This window comes from Bos indicus, chromosome 1 (assembly GCF_029378745.1).
Source record: "Bos indicus isolate NIAB-ARS_2022 breed Sahiwal x Tharparkar chromosome 1, NIAB-ARS_B.indTharparkar_mat_pri_1.0, whole genome shotgun sequence".
Taxonomy (NCBI): domain Eukaryota; kingdom Metazoa; phylum Chordata; class Mammalia; order Artiodactyla; family Bovidae; genus Bos; species Bos indicus.
In genome coordinates, this window is record NC_091760.1 from 68,944,438 (window position 1) to 68,967,702 (window position 23,265).

A 23,265-nucleotide genomic window follows, 5' to 3' on the forward strand; every position below is an offset into this window, starting at 1 on the left:
GATTCCCTTCAAATTTATTTTGTATTCTTTATTTTGAAATAATAGTACAAAGAACAGTATAATGCTACCAAGATTCCACAACTGCTGACATTTTACTACATCTGCCATCTTCTCCCTTTCAAAAATGTATAGTATTACTTTTTGTCTGAACCATTTCAGATTATGTTACAGACATGATACTCCTTTATATTTATTTACTCCTAAATATTTCCTAAGGACAAGGTCACTCTCTCATAAAACCAAATTATCAAAATCAGGAAATTAACAGTGAAACCATACTATAATCTAATCTACAGATCTTATTCACATTTTGCCAATTATCAAAATACTGTCCTTTATATTAAAAAAAAAAATTATGGCCCTTATCCCATAAATCCAGGATCATACGAAGCATTTTAAGCTGTCATTTCTCTTTTGTCTCCTTTACTCGGGAACAGTTCCTAGAGGTGTCATTCATTGTCTTTTACAGCCTTGACATATTCAAAGAATATGAGCAGTTACTTTGGTAGAATGTCCCTCTGGTAAGCATTTAGACTTGTCTGCTTCCCCTTGATTAGATTCAGGTTGTGCTTTTTTGGCAGGAATATCACAAAAGGGATGTTGTATTTATCTCAATACCGTATGAGCAGGCATATATTAGTTTGTCCCATTACTAGGGATGTAAAGTTTGATTATTTAAGGTGGTGCCTGCCAGATTTTTCACCAGGTTACTATTTTTTCCTTTGTAAATATTAAGCATTTTGTGGGGAGATACTTGAAGATTATGCAGACATCCTATTCATCAAACTTTCATCGAGTAGCATTCATTGAGGATTCCTGCCTTAATCATTTGTCAAATAGTGATTTTTCTAACTTACATCATTCATTCTAGATTTATTAGCTGGCATTCAACCTTAGTGAAGTACTTCATTGAAGTACTTCTTTGTTCGCTAGTATGGACTCATTGATTCCTAGTTTATTTAATGGGTTCTGATGATTATCATTATTTATATTAATGCTCAAACTGTCCCAGATTCTGCCAATAGGAGTCTTTTCAAACCAGTCCCTGTATCATTTCAACACATCACCATTATTTTTGAGCCATTCCTTACAATAAAGATCTCCAGGTCCCACCCCACCCCCCAACCCCCCGGCTTTTTTTTTCTCCCCATTGTGGTAACATGAAATCTACCCTCAACAAATTTTAAGTGTACATCAATTGTTAACTGTAGTATGATGTTTATGGGATTCCCTGGTGGCTCAGACGGTAAAGAGTCTGCCCTCAGTGTGGGAGACCCAGGTTCCATCCCTGGATTAAGATTGCCTGGAGAAGGAAATGGCAACCCTGTCTAGTATTCTTGCCTGGAAAATTCCAAGGATGGAGGAGCCTGGCAGGTTACATACCATGGGGTTGAAGAGTCAGACATGACTGAGTGACTTCACTTTCACTTCAATTCCACATGTTTACAGCAGATCTCTTAGATATATCTCATAAATCTAACAGAGCTTATTCATTGTACATAACTAAAACTTTATGCCCACTGAATAGCATCTCTCCATTTCTCTCCCTCCAGCCCCTGGCAACAACCACCCTACTTACTGTTTCTATGAGTCTAGCTATTTTAGATACCTCATATAAACAGAATGATGCAGATGACACCACCCTTATGGCAGAAAGTAAAGAACTAAAGAGCCTCTTGATGAAAGTTAAAGAGAGTGAAAAAGTTGGCTTAAAGCTCAACATTCAGAAAACTAAGATCATGACATCTGGTCCCATCACTTCATGGCAAATAGATGGGGAAACAGTGGCTGACTTTATTTTTCTTGGCTCCCAAATCACTGCAGATGGTGACTGAAGCCATGAAATTAAAAGACACTTACTCCTTGAAAGGAAAGTTATGACCAACCTAGACAGCATTTTAAAAAGCAGAGACATTACTTTGCCAACAAAGGTCCGTCTAGTCGGACTATGGTTTTTCCAGTAGTCTTGTATGGATGTGAGAGTTGGACTATAAAGAAAGCTGAGAGCTGAAGAATTGATGCTTTTGAAGTGTGGTGTTGGAGAAGACTCTTGAGAGTCCCTTGGACTGCAAGGAGATCCAACCAGTCCATCCTAAAGATCAGTCCTGGGTGTTCATTGGACGGACTGGTGCTGAAGCTGAAACTCCAATATGTTGGCCACCTGATGCAAAGAGCTGACTCATTTGAAAAGACCCTGATGCTGGGAAAGATTGAGAAGGGATGACAGAGGATGAGATAGTTAGACGGCATCACCGACTCAGTGGACATGGGTTTGGGTAGACTTCGGCAATTGGTGATGGACAGGGAGGCCTGGTGTGCTGCAGTTCATGGGGTCACAAAGAGGTGGACATGACTGAATGACTGAACTGAACTGAACTGGCTTATTTCACTTAGCAAAGTATCCTCAAGATACATTTATGTTGCATATAGCATGATTTCCTTCCTTTTTAAAGGCTGAATAATATTCCATTGTGGATCCACTAATCCATAAATGGACATTTAGGTTGTTATCACATCTTAGCTATTGTGAATGTTATAATGAACATGTGAGTGAAAATATCTCTTAAGATTCTATGTTTAACTCTCCTGGATAAACAACCAAAGTGAGAATGCTGGATCACATAACAATTCTACTTTTAATTTTGGAGGAAATTTCATGATTTTTCATAACAGTTGCACCCTGACATTCCCATGAATGGTGTACAAGGGTTCAAATTTCTCCATATCCTCATCAACACTTGTTATCTTCTGGGTTGGTTTTGTTTTTATGATAGCCATCCCAACAGGTGTGAGGTGATATCTCGCTGTGGCTTCGATTTGCATTCCCCTGATCAGTGATATTGAGCATCTTTCCATATACTTGCTGACCATCTATATGTCTTCTTTGGAGAAAAGCCTATTCAAGTACCTTGCCTATGAATGCTACTGAAATGTAGGAGTTCCTTGTATATTATGATTATGAACCTTTTATCAGATATGTAGTTTTAAATATTTTTCCTCATTCCATAAGTTGACTTTTCAGTGTTGTGAGAAGCTGTGCAGCTTTTTACTTTGATATATCCAGGCCCCAACCCTAGAGTTGACCATTTCCCCAAAAAGTAGTGATTCCTTCCCGTGGACAACAGTATTTATTAATAGAAACCAAGATCTAGGCACTAGCTGTACTCTTTGCTACTGAGGCTTCATATGGATTATTTAGTCATCATGACCAGACAGTTGCAATTTTGAGTGTTGTGTTTTTACTTTCAAATCTTTTTCCATATTAAAAAAGTTCAAAAAATTTTAACAGTTGTATACTATTTTCATAAATGGAAGTAATGTGCCCTTGGAGTGCTTCATATTTTTCAGTTAAAATACAAATCTGAAATAAATCGTTTCATATACTGGAAATACCTTTTCATATTCAGGACTGAAAGCTTAATTATTTGATAAGTTATTCATTGTTTAATGCCTTTAGTGCCCCTAGATACAAACTGCAAAACCACTTTTCAAAACAAGTGCCCCAAATGGCAATACATAAGAGAATGTTTGTTTTATCCCACATTTACTTCCACTAAGTATTAGCAAGAAACTTTTACTTATTTGAGAAAAACATAAGTACCTCTTAGGAGCTGTATCTCCTACCAACAAGTGCAAGATAAAATTATATTTGTGGAATAATTTAGTCTTCAAAGACTTTCATTTCCACTTAATCAACACCCTGTTAGTTATTATTTCTGTGAGGTAGGAACCTACATTTCAGAAAGGTGGCTTGTTCAGAGTCATACACCTAAGAACAGATGTTTAAATGGACTCCAGCACCAACTATGTCAGGCTTTAGACAGGTCTAAAGCCTGTCTCCACTGCTAACCAGCTGTATAACTAGAGAAGTTCTCTGAACTCTGCATCCCTCAACTTCCTCATCTATAAAATGAGGATTATTATCTACTTCCTAAGCCTACTGTGAAGATTAAATGAGAATAAATGGCCAACCCACTCCAGTACTCTTGCCTGGAAAATCCCATGGAAACAGGAGCTTGGTAGGCTGCAGTCCATTAGGTCACGAAGAGTCGGACATGACTGAGTAACTTCACTTTCATGCACTGGAGAAGGAAATAGCAACCCACTCCAGTATTCTTGTCTGGAGAATCCCAGGGAGGGAGGAGCCTGGTGGGCTGCCGTCTATGGGGTCGCACAGAGTCGGACACAACTGAAGCGACTTAGCAGCAGCAGCAGCATATGTAAAAGCACATAGAATAATACCTGTCACATAAGTGCTACCCAAATTTAGCTGTGATTATTGACAGTAATAAACTGTTTTTAAGGGGACTAGGTTGTGTTGCACAATTTATGCCAAGTGTGAAATAGATGTTTTACCAGGTTCTCTCATTTAATCTCCTCAATTCTTTAAGGCAGGATATTACACCTACTTTGTAGAAAAGAAAAAGAAATCTCAGAGAAGTAAAAAGTACTTTGCTTACTATCACTATGACAGTAGTGGCAGAACTGGAATCTGAATTGGTAGGTGACCATGACTACAAAAACCATGTTTTCCCCCCTTGCTGACTGCACCAAGTCTGAGTTCATTCAACACAAAAGAAAGAACTATAAGGGTGGGACTGGTCTGGAAGCATTCATGAAGAAAGTCTTGAGCCAAGCCTTGGGGAAAAGTATAAGATTCACATTAATAGGGGAGACAGCATTAAAAGTGAGTTGATAAATAAAGGAAGAGCAAAAATGAAAGGGGAAAGAAGGGTGGTATGGTTACACTTAAGGAGGCATAAGATCACCACTCTAAGTAGAGGGTCTGCATAAGGCTTGATTGATTGCTATTGGTTGACTGACTGATTACCTGAAAAGACAGAGATAAACTGCTTAGTAGCATAGGAAGATGAGCAATGTCTCTAGCCTGGATTTTAGTAAAGGCACAAAACGGGAGCTGAGGGCACCCAAACAATGTAAATGTTGACAGGGCCCGACAAGGCTTCTAGAAGCGGTACTTGAGCTGAAGGGACAGTTGATGAAAAGTGGAGATTTCAGGGGGAGAGGACATCATTCTCGGCAGAACAAAAGGCAAAGGCACAGAAGCCTGAAAGAACAGGGGCACTCAGGGCACTGTGGAACAAATAGCTGAAAAGCGTTGGATATTCCTGGGATGGAGGTGGGGGCTGGTAGGGAACGCACTGGCCACGTCGAAAAATGGCTGTGCTGACAGGTCAAAGAACTGGGATGTTTATGTTGGGGGGAAAAAAATGTTCCAGAGTTGGATTTTTAGCAGAGAATTGATGAGGGGTGTGCATTTGAGAAGGATGAGGCTAAATGCAGGGACACTCCTTGGGAGACTTTTAAAAAAAAAAACTAGTAGTAAAATACCAGCAACTGTGACAGAAAACCAGCTAATAGCAGCACTTGTTGGAAAAGCTGGGAACCTGGAGTTGATGCAACAACGTCGTGAGGCTCCGAGATATTAAGTCACGCATCCAGCGGCTGAGGCTGGACTCGAACCCGGGGACCACACCAAAGCCAGCGCTCAGTTGGACCACAACGATTAAAACAGAATCTACATCTACAGGCAGAACAACTGTGTTAGGGCGTTAAGATTAGGTACGCACACCCACCCTCCGCCTCGTCTCCTGTCGCAGCATTTTTTAACGCGGCAGCACTGTTTTTATTTTTTTCAAAGGGGGCTTTCCACGTCTCCAGGCCCGAGGACTACCTCCGTCCCTCTCCACCCCCACAGTGGACGCCTCAGGTCCGCAGACCTCACCTGGCCCGGTCGAGATCCAGACCTGACCATCTCTCGCAGCTTCAGAAAAGTCCAAGCGGAATGAAGCAAAGCCGCAAGATAAAAGGAATTAACCGCCGCCGACTCTCGGCCGCCCTTGGCCCGCCCCTCGAGCTTCCGCTTCCGGGAAGGAGCCCGCCGAATGCTGCGCTTCATAGTCCCGGGCGCGCAACCAGAACCTCTCTTCGACCCACCGCACGGCGCCTTGGGTTTGCGCAATAGACCCCTCCCGGCCCCGGCTCGTCACACTCGGCTGCAGGGTGAGAGAAGTCCACAGAACGCCGGCGAACGCTGCGGGACTGGGGCGGGGCGGGGCCGAGAGGGGCGGGGCGGAGGAGGGCGGGATGAGGAGCGGGAGCATTGGGCTGACCAGAGTCCGTGATCACCTGGGAGACCTGAGTTTGCTGCTGCGAGGGCTTCCACTGGAGGGAGAGCCGTTGTCCTGCATCTGCTAGGGGAAGTGGCAACGGGGACCCGCCACGACAGAGGAAGGGACTACGGTAGAACGCGAATAGGTTTCAGAAGGCATTGCACTGTCTCTGGATTTTGACCCTGTATTTTTAGTTGGTGTTTTGTATACCATTTTGAATGTTTTTGTTCTTGGTAATCAATAAACATCAATCCTACGCCCTGTTTTCTTTGTGTGATTCTGATAGCAATTTAATATTTTTTATTCTGTGGCCTAATAATCGTGCTCATTAGCTGCGATTTTAGTTTTACTTTCAGGCATAGTTGTTTCTTCAGTGGAGGTAATCACTGTTAACAAAGAATAGCACAGTATTCTTACCATTGGCGTGCTGCACGAATTTTAATGGACTGTCTTTGTTTTTAAAGTACTGAGTTTGGGGTTACTGTTTTAAATCGAGCTGGAGAGAAATTAACCCAACTTATTTCATTTTAAAGTAAGAAAGAAAAAGATCTACGTCTTGCAAGTCCTAATTACCATTAAAATAATCCAAAAGCTGAAATCTATGTACCAATATATTGCACACTTGTACTGAGTGATTTGGCGAAACTAGATATTTGATAAATTTAGCTTTGAATTAGATTATACTGAGGAGAACTCTCTCTTCCCTCTTCATCTATCCTATAAAGTGTTTAACATATTCGACTGTTTTCAGTTTTTTCTTAGTTGATTTTTCAAAACTTATACTGATTTTTCCTAATTAATACAGGCATATTTTAGGAAGCAGATAAAGAAATAAAACTCATGTTCCCACTAGATTGATACATTCCCTTCTAGACTTTTTCCAACTACATACAGACAGTCCCCATTTATGATGGTCCAGCTAGGATTTTTCAGCTTTATGATGGTTTGAAAACAATATGTGTTCAGTAGAAACTGTACTTTTAATTTTGGATTTTGATCTTTCCCAGCCTAGTGATATGAGGTAAGATACTCTCTCATGACGCTGGGCATCTTAGGGAGCCTCAGTTCCCAGCCAACCACAGCGTGAGGACAGTGCACTGTGTTTGAGCATGTTTAATGTAGGCTAGGCTAAGCTATGGGCTTCCCCGGTGGCTCAGCAGTGAAGAATCTGCCTGCAATGCAGGAGAAATCCAGTTTAATCCCTGGGTGAGGAGGATCCCCTGGAGGAGGAAATGGCAACCCACTCAGGTATTCTTGCCTGGGAATTCCCGTGGACAGAGGAGGCTGATGGGCTACAGTCCATGGGGTCTCAAAGATGTTAGATAGGACTTACCGACTAAACAACCAACAACAACAATCCTATGGTAACCAAGGAGCAAGTGAATAACATACAAATATACTACAGTTACAATACAATAGGATACGTATTACTGAAAATGAGTGTTTTAATATCTCATCAAAGTTGTTTATTAACCTACAATTACAAAATGGCTACCTGATAGTCATTTCCCTAATCTTTGGAATTTTATGCTTCTCCCGTCCAGTATTGTTTGTTTGTTTCATTGGGGTTTTTACCTCTTTATAAGTTTTTAATATAATAGTTCCTGATGCTTTTTTTTTAATTAAAATTTTTTTATTGTGGAAAAATAGACAAATCATAAAATTTGCCCTCTGAACCAATATTAAGTGTACAATTCAGCAGTTGTAAATACATTGCAATATTGTGCACCCATCACCACCATACATCTCCAGAACTCTTCATCTTGTAAAACTAAAATACTGTAGCCATCAAACAATGAATCCCCATTCACCCATCCTCCAGTCCCTGATGGACAGATAAATGTGGCATTACATACAATGGAATATTATTTCAAGACTGGCATACTTTACTTGTCTTCAAGGTCTATCAATGTTGTAGCATGTATCAAAATTTCCTTTCTTTTTGAAGCTAAATAATATTCCATTGTATGTATATGCCACATTTATCTATCCATCTATCTCTTGATGGACTTGGGTTGCTTCAAAATTTTAGCTATCGTGATGAATATTGTTTCTATAAACATGGGTGTACTAGTATCTTTTCCAGACTCTGCTTTCAATTCTTTTGGGTATATACCCAGAACTACTGGATCATATGATAGTTCTACTATTAAACTTTTTGACAAACCACCATACTCTTTTCCACAACGGCTGCACCATTTTACATTCCCATCAACAGTGCACAAGGGTTCCAATTTCTCCACGTTCTCCCCAACACTTGTTATTTTCTTTTCTTTGTTTTTTTTGATGGTAGTGGTGGTGGTTTAGTTGCTAAGTCGTGTCTGACTCTAGCGACCCCATGGACTGTAGCCTGCTAGGCTCCTCTGTCCATGGGATTCTCCAGGCAAGAATACTGGAGTGGGTTGCCATTTCCTTCTCCAGGGGATATTCCTGACCCAGGGATCGAATCCGGGTATCCTGCATTGCAGGCAGATTCTTTACCAACTGAGCTACAAGACCATCCTAATTGGTGGGAGGTGGTATTTCACTGTAATTTTGATTTGAATTTCCCTAATGATTAATAGAGGAGGCTTTATAAGTAGCTGAGGAAAGAAGAGAAGTAAAGGCAAGGAGAAAAGGAAAGGCATACTGTTTGAATGCAAATTTCCAAAGACTATCAAGGAGAGATAAGAAAGCCTTCCTCAGTGAACAATGCAAAGACATAGAGGAAAACAATAGAATGGGAAAGACTAGAGATCCCTTCAAGAAAATTAGAGATACCAAGGGAAGTTTTCATGCAAAGATGGGCACAATAAAGGACAGAAATGGTATGGACCTTAACAGAAACTGAAGATATTAAGAAGAGGTGACAAGAATACACAGAAGAACTATACAAAAAAGATCTTTATGACCCAGATAATCATGATGGTGTGATCACTCACCTAGAGCCAGACATCCTGGAATGGGAAGTCAAGTGGGCCTTCGGAAGCATCACTACGAACAAAGCTAGTGGAGGTGATGGAATTTCAGTTGAGCTATTTCAAGTCCTAAAAGATGATGCTGTGAAAGTGCTGCACTCAATATGCCAGCAAATTTGGAAAACTCAGCAGTGGCCACAGGACTGGAAAAGGTCAGTTTTCATTCCAATCCCAAAGAAAGGCAATGCCAAAGAATACTCAAACTGCCGCACAATTGCACTCATCTCACGCTAGCAAAGTAATGCTCAAAATTCTCCAAGCCAGACTTCAACAGTATGTGAACTGTGAACTTCCAGATGTTCAAGCTGGATTTAGAAAGGCAGAGGAACCAGAGATCAAATTGCCAACATCCAATGGATCATCAAAAAAGCAAGAGAATTCCAGAAAAACATCTATTTCTGCTTTATTGACTATGCCAAAGCCTTTGACTGTGTGGATCACAACAAACTCTAGAAAATTCTTCAAGAGAGGGGAATACCAGACCACCTTACCTGCCTCCTGAGAAATCTGTATGTAAGTCAAGAAGCAACAGTTAGAACCGGACGTGGAACAACAGACTGGTTCCAAATTGGGAAAGGAGTATGTCAAGGCTATATATTGTCACCCTGCTTATTTAACTTATATGCAGAGTACATCATGTGAAATGCTGAGCTGGATGAAGCACAAGCTGGAATCAAGACTGCAGGGAGAAATATCAATAAACTTCAGATATGCCGATGACACTACCCTTATGGCAGAAAGTGAAGAAGAACTAAAGAGCCTCTTGATGAAGGTGAAAGAGGAGAGTGAAAAAGTTCGCTTAAAACTCAGCATTCAAAAAGCTAAGATCATGGCATCCAGTCCCATCACTTCATTCCCCCCACTTCAAATAGATGGGGAAACAATGAAAACAGTGAGAGACTTTATTTTGGGGGGGCTCCAAAATCACTGCAGATGGCAACTGCAGCCATGAAATTAAAAGACATTTGCTCCTTGGAAGAAAAGCTATGACCAACCTAGACAGCATATTAAAAAGCAGAGACATCACTTTACCAACAAAGTTTTGTCTATTCAAAGCTGTTTTTCCAGTTGTCATGTATGGATATGAGAGTTGGACTATAATGAAAGCTGACCGCCGAAGAATTGATGCTTTTGAACGGTGGTGTTGGAGAAGACTCTTGAGGAGTCTGCAAGGAGAATTAATCAGTCCATCCTAAAGGAAATCAGTTCTGAATATTCATTGGAAGGACTGATGCTGAAGCTGACATTCCAATACTTTCCCCACCTGATGCAAAGAACTGACTCATTGGGAAAGACCCTGATGCTGAGAAAGATTGAAGGTGGGAGCAGAAGGGGACAACAGAGGATCAGATGGTTGGATGGCATCACCGACTCAATGGACATGAGTTTGAGCAAGTTCCAGGGGCTGGCAGTGGACAGGGAAGCCTGGCATGCTGAAGTCCATGGGGTCACAAAGATTTGGACACAATTGAGTGACTGAACTGAACTGAATGATTAATATTGTTGAGCATCTTTTCATATGCTTATTGGCCATCCACATATTTTCTTTGGAGAAATGTCTGTTCAAGGCCTTTGCCTTTTTAAAAGTTGAGTTGTATTTTTGTTGTTGATTTTTAGGAGTTCTGTGCAAATTTTGGATATTAATCTCTTGTCATATATATGATTTGCAAATATTTTCTTTCATTCTGTGATTTGTCTTTTTATTCTGTTGATACTGTCTCTTGATATACAAAATTTTTTATTTTCATGAAATTTCCAATTTTTCCCTTTTTTTTCTTTCCTTACCTGTGTTTTTGCTGTCACATCCAAGAAATCATTGGCATATCCATGTCATGAAGATTTGCCCTGTGTTTTCTTCTAACATTTCTATATTTTAAGTCTTACATTTATCTAGGTCTTTGATCCATTTTTATTTCATTCTTATATTAGATAAGGGTCTAAATGCATCCTTTTGAGTGTGGATATCCAATTTTCCTAGTATCATTTTTTGAAAGGACTGTCCTTTTTCCATTGAATGGTCCTGGCAGCCCAAAAATATTTGACTGTGTATGTAATGGTTTATTTCTGGGCTATCTATTCCATTGTTTTATTTATCTGCCTTTATGCCAACACTGAACTGTTTTTATGATGGAAGCTTTGTAGTAAGTTTGAAATCAGAAAGTGTGACTCTTCCAACTTTGTTCCTCTCTTTCAAGGTTCTGTTGTCTATTCAGAGTACTTTGAGATTCCCATTGAATTTCAGGATGAGGTTTTCCATCTCTGGCAGAATGTAAGGTCTTCTCAGTGCTTTTCTGAACCTACATGTTTCCCTGGGCATGTATGGTCATGTTCTAATTTTCCCTATGTATACTGTTGCTTTTGAATATCCCAGTCTTTACTGTCTGACTCTCAAAATAGGAAAAAGAGAAAAATGAAAGGAGGAAGAAAGGATGGTTTGGTTTAGCCACTCAGTCGTGTCCGACTCTTTGTGATCCTGTGGACTGTAGCCCGCCAGGCTCCTCTGCCCATAGGGTTCTCCAGGTAAGAAGACTGGAGTGGGTTACCATTGCCTTCTCCAAAAGAAAGGATACCAGTCCTTTAAATCCAGTGAGTCACTTCAACCAGAGGGGGAGGGGCTTCCAACAATGGAGGCAAGTACAACAAAGGCTACCCACCTCTTAGTCTGAACCTCTATGATCAGAAGCAACAATGATCAGAGCACAGATACCCAACATTTGTAGGACGAGGAGCTTTTTGCCCATCCTGGCTCCCACAAGCTGTGTGCAAGCTGCTCCTGGAACCTATGTGTGGCTGCCTGGAATTGGACTGGGAGTGAAGCATGGGTTGCTGCTACTGTACTAAGAGCTAAAATTGAAATTAGCTTCAATTTACCATACTAGCCATCCCCCTAAAAATTTCAACATTTCAATTGACTCCAGAGTTCCAAAATAATTACATCAAACAGATTCTCCAAGTGTAACTGTTGTCTAGGTGGGGAGAGAGATTCTGGTGATTCCTATTCCACAGTATTTCCAGAATTCTCCTCCCTCTTCCCTGCTCTGCTATTTCAAGTACTGCTACAGTGTGTTGAGATCTGAAGAATAAACTAGATAGGAGAGAGAAAGATATTCTAAACTTGTGGAGACAGTATGATGATGAGTAAGAGAGACTTGTTGCTCAAGTGCTGACAGCAGGGATAAACACATATATGGGGGTCAGACTATGCAGTTCTCATAGGCCACATTAAGGATTTGGATTGTACTAAGGGCAATAGGAATGTGTCAAAGTGTAAAATGGAGTGAAATGAATGGTGTTTAACAAATATTACTGACTGCAGCATAGAGCAAGAATCCACAATCCATAGCCCCTGGCCACATCCAATCTGCCACCTTTTTTTGTACAGTTGTCAGCAGTTTTTACATTTTAAATTGTTTTTTAAAAATCAAAAGAATAATATTTCATGACGTGAAATTATAGGAAAATTATACTTCAGTGTCATGAATAAAATGTTGTTGGGACACTGTCACACTCATTGTTTACATATTATTTATGGTTGCTTCTGTCTTAAAGCTGCAAATTTGAGTAATTGCAATATAGACTCTATAGCCTGCAAAGCCTAAAATATTTACAACCTTATCCTTTATAGAAAGAGTGCCAGCCCCTAGTATAAAGGATGTTTTTAGAAAAGGAAATCATCAGTATAGATAGATCTCCCCATTTTCTGCCTATCCATTCTCTGCCCTTCTCCATGCCCTGGGTACTCACTCTTAAGGATAGCATCACTCAGAATTGGGTTTCCACTTTAGGTTTTGTTTAATCAATAGGCATCACCTGGCAGAAGATAGGAGGAAAAGAGGAGAGAAACTGGAATATTCCTCCCCTCCTAGCACATTCCGGCTGATGCCTTGGCTCTCTGAGACTACAACTCGGAGGAGCCACTGGGCTCCAGTTCTCTGCAGGCTGCAATAAAACATTTCCCTCTCTTTGCTAGTGTTTGGGAGTGTCTGGGCATCTCAACACTCCTCGTTGGTTTCCTTATCCACAACTCTGTAAAGCTTTTTAATTATCATTAAAATCTTAGTTCAGAGTGTTTTCTGTTTGCTACCATGATCAGACTTAAAGAAAGCCACCGTAGTGTTCAGAGGAAATACATTTGTAGCTAGAACAGAGGGAGGTGTGACAGGAGATGAAGAGGACAGATGCAAGAGAAGCATAGGAAGTAAATGAACAGGACTTAGTGATAAATTTGGGAAGTAAGGTAAAGGGGGGGTTTTTTACATTGCTTTGGTTTCTAGGTTTTGTATCTGGATGAGTGGTGGGAGAGATCCACATTTAGGAGCTAAGTGTATGAACTCATTTCCCCCTAACATTTTATTATGAAAAAATACAAACTAAGAACTCATTAGAAAGCATCACTATGAACAAAACTAGTGGAGGTGATGGAATTCCAGTGGAGCTATTTCAAATCCTGAAAGATGATGCTGTGAAAGTGCTGCACTCAATATGCCAGCAAATTTGGAAAATTCAGCAGTGGCCACAGGACTGGAAAAGGTCAGTTTTCATTACAATCCCAAAGAAAGGCAATGCCAAAGAATGCTCACACTACCGCACAATTGCACTCATCTCACATGCTAGTGGGAGAAGGCAATGGCACCCCACTCCAGTACTCTTGCCAGGAAAATCCCATGGACGGAGAAGCCTCATAGGCTGCAGTCCATGGGGTCGCTAAGAGTCGGACACGATTGAGCGACTTCACTTTTACTTTTCACTTTCATGCATTGGAGGAGGAAATGGCAACCCACTCCAGTGTTCTTGTCTGGAGAATCCCAGGGACGGCAGGGCCTGGTGGGCTGCCGTCTATGGGGTCGCACAGAGTCGGACACGACTGAAGCGACTTAGCAGCAGCAGCACATGCTAGTAAAGTAAAGCTCGAAATTCTCTAAGCCAGGCTTCAGCAATACGTGAACCGTGAACTTCCTGATGTTCAAGCTGGTTTTAGAAAAGGCAGAGGAACCAGAGATCAAATTGCCAGCATCCACTGGATCATGGAAAAAGCAAGAGAGTTCCAGAAAAACATCTATTTCTGCTTTATTGACTATGCCAAAGCCTTTGACTGTGTGGATCACAAGAAACTGTGGAAAATTCTGAAAGAGAAGGGAATACCAGACCACCTGACCTGCCTCTTGAGAAATCTGTATGCAGGTCAGGAAGCAACAGTTAGAACTGGACATGGCACAGCAGACTGGTTCCAAATAGGAAAAGGAGTACGTCAAGGCTGTATATTATCACCCTGCTTATTTAACTTCTATGCAGAGTACATCATGAGAAACGCTGGACTGGAAGAAACACAAGCTGGAATCAAGACTGCCGGGAGAAATATCAATAACCTCAGATATGCAGATGACACCACCCTTATGGCAGAAAGTGAAGAGGACTCTGTGGGAGAGGGAGAGGGTGGGAAGATTTGGGAGAATGGCATTGAAACATGTAAAATATCATGTATGAAACGAGATGCCAGTCCAGGTTCGATGCACGATACTGGATGCTTGGGGCTAGTGCACTGGGACGACCCAGAGGGATGGTATGGGGAGGGAGGAGGGAGGAGGGTTCAGGATGGGGAACACATGTATACCTGTGGTGGATTCATTTTGATATTTGGCAAAACTAATACAATTATGTAAAGTTTAAAAATAAAATTAAATTAAAAAAAAAAAAGCCTCTTGAAAGTGAAAGTGGAGAGTGAAAAGATTGGCTTAAAGCTCAACCTTCAGAAAACGAAGATCATGGCATCCGATCCCATCACTTCATGGGAAATAGATGGGGAAACAGTGGAAACAGTGTCAGACTTTATTTTGGGGGGGCTCCAAAATCACTGCAGATGGTGACTGCAGCCATGAAATTAAAAGACGCTTACTCCTTGGAAGGAAAGTTATGACCAACCTAGACAGCATATTCAAAAGCAGAGACATTACTTTGCCAACAAAGGTTCGTCTAGTCAAGGCTATGGTTTTTCCTGTGGTCATGTATGGATGTGAGAGTTGGACTGTGAAGAAGGCTGAGCGCCGAAGAATCGATGGTTTTGAACTGTGGTGTTGGAGAAGACTCTTGAGAGTCCCTTGGACTGCAAGGAGATCCAACCAGTCCATTCTGAAGGAGATCAGCCCTGGGATTTCTTTGGAAGGAATGATGCTAAAGCTGAAACTCCAGTACTTTGGCCACCTCATGCCAAGAGTTGACTCATTGGAAAAGACTGTGATGCTGGCAGGGATTGGGGGCAGGAGGAGAAGGGGACGACAGAGGATGAGATGGCTGGATGGCATCACTGACTCGATGGACGTGAGTCTGAGTGAACTCTGGGAGTTGGTGATGGACAGGGAGGCCTGGCGTGCTGTGATTCATGGGGTCGCAAAGAGTTGGACACGACTGAGTGACTGAACTGAACTGAGGAACTCATTTGGGGGCATGTAGATTGGGAGTTCATTGGAATCATACAAGAAATAATATCAAGTAGGCTACTAGATATTTGAATCTGGAGGTTGGCAGGGAGGTATAGGCTACAGAAACCATTTCTCAATCATCTGCAGTAACTGAAGCCATGGTCTTCTGAGTTCTCTCTCCCGTTAGTTTCTCAAGAAAGTCTTTCCTTCTGCTCCACTCCTGCAGCCTAATTAGTGTGCCCCTTTACTTTGCTGTTATAGCACCACTTTTCACCTGAAAGTGAAAGTCACTCAGTTGTGTGACTCTTTGTGACCCCATGGTAGTTCATGGGATTCTCCAGGCCAGAATACTGGAGTGGGTAGCCTCTCCCTTTTCCAGGGGATCTTCCCAACCTGGGGATTGAACCCGGGTCTCCTGCATTGCAGGCGGATTCTTTACCAACTGAGCTATTTTACATGATTAGTTACTTGATGTCTTCCCAAGTAGAATTTCATTTCTACGAAAGCAAGAAACTTATCTTATTCAGTGTAGCATCCCTAATACCTAGCACATGTCTTGTGCAGAGTGGGATAAATTTTATTTATTTATTTATGGCTGTACTGGGTCTCGGAGAAGGCAATGGCAACCCACTCCAGTACTCTTGCCTGTCAAATCCCATGGACGGAGGAGCCTGGTAGGCTGCAGTCCATGGGGTTGCTAGGAGTCGGACACGACTGAGCGATTTCACTTTCACTTTTCACTTTCATGCATTGGAGGAGGAAATGGCAACCCACTCCAGTGTTCTTGCCTGGAGAATCCCAGGGATGGTGGGGCCTGGTGAGCTGCCGTCTATGGGGTCGCACAGAGTCGGACATGACTGAGGCGACTTAGCAGCAGCAGCAGCAGTACTGGGTCTGCGCTGTGCTCAGGCTTCCTCTAGTTGTGATGTACAGGCTCTAGGGCACACAGGCTTTAGCAGTTGTGGTGCACAAGCTTAGTTGCCCATGGCATGTGGAATCTGAGACCAGGGATTGAACCCAAATCCCCTGCACTGGCAGGCAGATTCTTAGCCACTGGACCACCAGGGGTGTCCATAGTAGGAATTTTTTAATGGTTAAGTAAACAAATGAACCAACCAGTGTTTGGACTCCTTTGTTGCACTGGGGCTGACTGCTATTTGCATGTTCTGAAACTCAGGATTATTATTTTTTTCCTTTATTTTTATGTTTGGCTGTGCTGGGTCTTCATTGCTGCAGGTGGGCTTTCTCTAGAAGCAGTGAGCAGGGGCTACTCTCTAGTTGCAGTGCACAGGCTTCTCACTGTGGTGGCTTCTCCTGTGGAGCCCAGGCTCTAGGTAGAAGGGCTTCAGTAGTTGTAACCCAGGACTTACTTACTCCAAAGCATGTGGAATCTTCCCAGTGAAAGTGAAAGTTGCTCAGTCATGTCCGACTCTTAGTGACTCCATGGACTATACAGTCCATGGAATTCTCCAGGCGAGAATACTGGAGAATTCCTTCTGCAGGAGATCTTCCCAACCCAGGGATCAAACCCAGGTCTCCAGCATTGCTGGCTGATTCTTTCCCAGTTGAGTCACAAGGGAAGCCTAGAATCTTCCCAGATCAGGGATCAAATTGACACCTTTGTACTGCAAGGCAGAGTCGTAACCACTGGACCACCAGGGAATCCCAAGACTCAAAATTATTCAGGACTCAGTCCTTTAAGCCTAATAGGGAAGTTTAGGTCCCTGTAGTATCATGGTTAATGACTCAGCTTGGTCTAGGCCATATTTTGTAATTTAGTACCTTGGACCAATGACTTTTTCCAGTTGTCTCACCTCTGAAGTGTGAAAGTATTTGTCCATGTTTAACCATGTTTCAGTTTATAGGAAACCATCAAAGTTGCAAAGTATATGAAAATCTAAACTAAAAACACAGTTAAGATTTGTAGCCAGGAAACAAGTATCGGCTGTGAACTGAATAATAAATTAAAGCTTAGAAACATGAGCTCAGTTCTGCTTGGAAAGATCTGAGACTGCTGTATTGCTTTTCCTCAAGTCATTTGATGACTTCTGTAATTATTTCTGACACAAGGGTTCTTAACTTTTTGAGCTCCTATACAATTTTGAGAATTTTCTAGAAGCTTTTAAATTTTTCCTCAGAAAAATGCAAATGTGCACATGTATGAAACATTCTTATACAACATTATCAGAGGCATTCAGGAGCCTCTCCAAAAATTTCAGGTTAAGAATCCCATTCTTACATGATTCAAACTCAGCTTTCCACACTTGAGTGTCCAGCAGCTTCTGTTTTGGGGCCCTGGGGATCTTGGAAGTTTTTGGTTAACTGGGGCTAGAGAGGTGCCTGATTGAACAGCATCCAGGAGAGAGGGGGCATGGAGCACAGAGAAAGTGGAATTGAGCCATAATCTTTGCATTTCCTACTGAAGCTTTAAATATATCTGCAGTCTTCACTTTAATCAAAATAGCTTAATTTAGGAAAGAAAGAGCCCACTTTTTTTTGTTCCAAAAAATCCTGGTTTTATTGCTTCCTGAATGTTGTTCTTTTTAAAGGAGACATACAAACCATATGTTACAAGGGTCTAAGTTAGATAGCTTAACTGAGGTCATGCTAGGATTCAGATATTTCTGGTCACGATAGGAAGGGCAGTGGGATGGATCTGAAAAGGGTCTATTGGCAGCAATGACCAAGTGGGCCCCTCTGGAACGATCTCCACTAGGGAAGTTACACAAAGTAGTTGGTCTGGGACAGTGTGTCAGTTTGAAGGTCAAGGTTGTGATTTTACAACAGCACAGTGTCAGTCACTCATTGCCTACAGCCCCTATGGATTGGCCCTCACCCTAGGAGAGAAACAATAGTGATCAAAATGCTAAAAATTGTTAAAGTCTCTGTAAGGCATTGTGCAGAGGCGGGTGGCACCTCATCCGTATGCTTTCAAAGGTTGCTTATTGTGTACATCTGTAACTTCCTACATAAGAGCTTTTTATTTTTCTGGAGTAAAAGGAGCAAGCTCAGGCCATGAGCTGGTCAAGCTGTTAACGCCAGAAAGTGAATGCCTCTTAGCTGATGATGGATGGAGAGTTTCCTCAGCCCTCAGGTTGGGTAACCGTGAGGCATGATCTACACTGCCTCCAGAGTCCTCCAGGGATAACTGGCTTGATAACACATCTCTATTGGCTTTCTTCCTTTTACCATCTTACGGTCTCTACTCCCCTTCCACTATTCCTGGGATTGCCTCCCAAACAAACTACATACATTTAAATTCTTGTCTCAGAGGCTGTTTCTGGGGGGAAACTCCATACTAAGATAGTCACGGTGCATGCAGGGCAGCACAAGTGTGGAACCAAACAGACCTGAACTCAAATTCCTTCTTACCAGTGACAATGAATAACTTAATTCCCCTAAAACCGGTTTTTCATCTATAAAATGGGGATAATAGTACTGACTTTGTAAGGTCAGGTCATAAAGAAAAAATTGAGAATGTCTGTAAAATGTTGTGCACAGTGCCTTGCACATAGGAAGTGCTTGATAAATGCTGGCTGTTACATTAATGTGGTATTCATAATATTGTTAACACAGTACAGCACAGGTAGACGGAAAGGCTGTTTTTCACCGTCGGGGTGACTGCTGCTGCAGGTTAATTCGGGAGATGTGCTGTAGATGAGATGTGCTGTGCAGATGTGCTGTGTCCCTGATGAATGTCTACGGTTTAGTAATATCAGTGCCTTGGAGGAAGCATCACTGCTGGGAGCTGGAGAGGAGGAAAACAGCAGGCACTAAGTGGTGGCTTGGAAGACGAGCGATGGAGTCTGCCCCACTGGTATTGCCAGTAGGGCTGAGTCTCAACTGACGGCTCTAGTACTACCGATGATTTCATGTCTGTGTTCAGGATTCACTTTGATGGCTGAGGTTTCATTAGCCTCACTCTTTAGGGATTATGCTCAGGACTACTGAGGTTTAGTTTCTAATTTCAATCTGTTATCTCAAATGTACAAAAGATCTTTTAACTTTTATTATTCTATGACCTTGTTGTCTTAGGGTCTTTCAAACTGGGGCTGTTCCCTCAGCTCCCCTTCACTCCTCACTGCCAGGCAAGATCATATTTAAAATTCTTTGATCACAGTGAAAGAGAAATAGACTGAGGCAGGTTAAAAGATGTCAGTCACTCTCTCAGTCAGTTCAGTTCAGTCACTCAGTCGTGTCCGGCTCTTTGCGACCCCATGAATCTTAGCACACCAGGCTTCCCTGTCCATCACCAACTCCTGGAGTTTACCCAAACTCATGTCCATCGAGTCAGTGATGCCATCCAGCTGTCTCATCCTCTGTCATCCCCTTCTCCTCCTGCCCCCAATCCCTCCCAACATCAGGGTCTTTTCCAATAAATCAACTCTTCGCATGAGGTGGCCAAAGTATTGGAGTTTCAGCTTCAGCATCCGTCCTTCCAATGAACACCCAGGAATGATCTCCTTTAGGACGGACTGGTTGGATCTCCTTGCAGTCCAAGGGACTCTCAAGAGTCTTCTTCAACACCACACTTCAAAAGCATCAATTCTTCTGTGCTCAGCTTTCTTCACAGTTCAACTCTCACATGCATACATGACCACTGGAAAAAACATAGCCTTGACTAGACGGACCTTTGTTGGCAAAGTAATGTCTCTGCTTTTCAATATGCTAACTAGGTTGGTTATAACTTTCCTTCCAAGGAGTAAGCGTCTTTTAATTTTATGGCTGCAGTCACCATCTGCAGTGATTTTGGAGCCCCCCAAAAATAGGCACTCTCTAACCCTGATTAATTACAGTGCACGGTTTCACCTGCAGTGCTTCAGCCTTTCAAACAACCAAAGGCTCTAGAGTGGCTATAACTGATGGGTCACTCTGGCTGATGGCAAACAGCACGGAGAATTAGTTGTTCCCTACCCCCTGCACTGCATTTTCTTGGCAAAACTCTATTAGCCTTTGCCCTGCTTCATTCCATATTTCAAGGCCAAATCTGCCTGTTATTCCAGGTGTTTCTTGACTTCCTACTTTTGCATTCCAGTCCCCTATAATGAAAAGGACATCTTTTTTGGGTGTTAGTTCTAAAAGGTCTTATAGGTCTTCATAGAACCGTTCAACTTCAGCTTCTTCAGCATTACTGGTTGGGGCATAGACTTGGATTACTGTGATATTGAATGGTTTGCCTTGGAAATGAACAGGGATCATTCTGTCATTTTTGAGATTGCATCCAAGTACTGCACTTCAAACTCTTTTGTTGACCAGGATGGCTACTCCATTTCTTCTAAGGGATTCTCACCCACAGTAGTAGATATAATGGTCATCTGAGGGAAATTCACCCATTCCAGTCCATTTTAGTTTGCTGATTCCTAGAATGTTGTTTACTCTTGCCATCTCCTGTTTGACCACTTCCAATTTGCCTTGATTCATGGACCTGACATTCCAGGTTCCTATGCAGTATTGCTCTTTACAGCATCAGACCTTGCTTCTATCACCAGTCACATCCACAGCTAGGTATTCTTTTTGCTTTGGCTCCATCCCTTCATTCTTTCTGGAGTTATTTCTCCACTGATCTCCAGTAGCATATTGGGCACGTACTGACCTGGGGAGTTTCTCTTTCAGTGTCCTATCTTTTTGCCTTTTCATACTGTTCATGGGGTTCTCAAGGCAAGAATACTGAAGTGGTTTGCCATTCCCTTCTCCAGTGGACCACATTCTGTCAGACCTCTCCACCATGACCCCGCCCGTCTTGGGTGGCCCCATGGGCATGGCTTAGTTTCATTGAGTTAGACAAGGCTGTGACACCACCCTTATGGCAGAAAGTGAAGAGGAACTGAAAAACCTCTTGATGAAGGTGAAAGAGGAGAGTGAAAAAGTTGGCTTAAAACTCAACCTTCAGAAAACAAAGATCATGGCACCTGGTCCCATCACTTCATGGGAAATAGATGGGAGAACAGTGGAAACAGTGTCAGACTTTATTTTTTTGGGCTCCAAAATCACTGCAGATGGTGACTGCAGCCATGAAATTAAAAAACACTTATTCCTTGGAAGAAAAGATATGACCAACCTAGATAGCATATTGAAAAGCAGAGACATTACTTTGCCAACAAAGGTCCATCTAGTCAAGGCTATGTTTTTTCCAGTGGTCATGTATCGATGTGAGAGTTGGACTGTGAAGAAAGCTGAGCACAGAAGAATTGATGCTTTTGAACTGTGGTGTTGGAGAAGACTCTTGAGAGTCCCTTGGACTGCAAGGAGATCCAACCAGCCCATTGTGAAGGAGATCAGCCCTGGGATTTCTTTGGAAGGAATGATGCTAAAGCTGAAACTCCAGTACTTTGGCTACCTCTTGTGAAGAGTTGACTCATTGGAAAAGACTCTGATGCTGGGAGGGACTGGGGGTAGGAGGAAAAGGGGACGACAGAGGATGAGATGGCCGGACGGCATCACTGACTCGATAGACGTGAGTCTGAGTAAACTCTGGGAGTTGGTGATGGACAGGGAGGCCTGGCATGCTGCAATTCATGGGGTCGCAGAGTCGGACATGACTGAGCGACTGAACTGAACTGACCCCCTGCAGGTGTGGCCAGATGACCACAGGGGTAAAATTCGTTTCAGCCCTTTTTATTGTTTCACTCTAGGGCCTGTGGTGACATCCCATCACAATCTTCTTTTACTTATTTAGATACTAATGGACAAAAATTTCCCCAATTCAGTAGAGAGGCGCATGTATTATGAAAAAGGCAACATGGTTTTTATACAAAAACAACTTTCAAGAGGGGATGGTGTTACAGATAGAAAGGCAACCTGGGCACACCTGGCCTTAAGAACAATAACCACACAGCCTGTTAAATTTGTGGCTTCCTGGGAGAAAGAAAAATCTGGTAACCTTGTCAGAAGGTCTTAAGCTCATGCAGGGAGATTTTCCTAAGAGGGTCTCATTATATCGGGATATGGTGTCAGCACCTTAATGTGGAAACTTCAATAATCATCTCTGAAATGCTTTTTAATGCCTCTTAGGGTGCTTACGCAGAAGGCAATGGCAACCCATTCCAGTACTCTTGCCTGGAAAATCCCATGGATGGAGGAGCCTGGTGGGCTGCAGTCCACGGGGTCGCTAAGGGTCTGACACAACTGAGCGACTTCACTTTCACTTTTCACTTTCACTTTTCACTTTCATGCATTGGAGAAGGAAGTGGCAACTCACTCCAGTGTTCTTGCCCGGAGAATCCCAGAGACGGGGGAGCCTCGTTGGCTGCCGTCTATGGGGTCGCACAGAGTCAGACACAACTGAAGCGACTTAGCAGCAGTAGCAGCAGCAGGGTGCTTACATTAAAGTGGTTTTAAGTTCATGTTTTATCTTCACATTAGACTGTGAGCTCCTTGAAGGCAGAATTCACATATAATTTATTTGTATATGCCCAGAAGCCAGCATAGTTCCTGGCTAGGGTTGCCAGGTATAGCAAAAGAATAAAACAGAAATTACTTTAAAAAATACATACATATATATATATATATATATATATATATATAATTTGTCCAACTGAGTGTTCTGTATTTTACCTGGCAGTCTTATCCCTGGCATACAGCTAGCCTCAATAAACATTGGTAAGTGAATGAATGAATGAATGAACTAGCATCAAAACAACAAATGGAGAAATAAACTGGTCAAAATGTGGATTGATCATGTAAAAGATGCTCATGTAAATTATGCCTAACAGTCACAAAACATGAAAACTGTGTCTGGATAACATTCCACCTCTGAAA

General features: G+C 42.2%; 1 protein-coding gene across 5 annotated transcripts in view; it reads right to left on the bottom strand.

Moving 5' to 3' along the window:
- Window positions 1–6,064, bottom strand: part of CCDC14 (coiled-coil domain containing 14) — a 42,284-nt gene extending 36,220 nt beyond the window's left edge. For 3 of the 5 annotated variants that reach the window (XM_070788745.1, XM_070788746.1, XM_070788742.1), the window contains exon 1: window positions 5,747–6,064. In XM_070788745.1, the coding sequence (XP_070644846.1) occupies window positions 5,747–5,920 (174 nt within the window). In that variant the 5' untranslated portion in view covers window positions 5,921–6,064. The remainder of the gene's footprint in view (window positions 1–5,746) is intronic. The other 2 variants (XM_019956751.2, XM_070788748.1) reach the window with 1 other exon arrangement.
- Window positions 6,065–23,265: the final 17,201 nt, after the last annotated feature.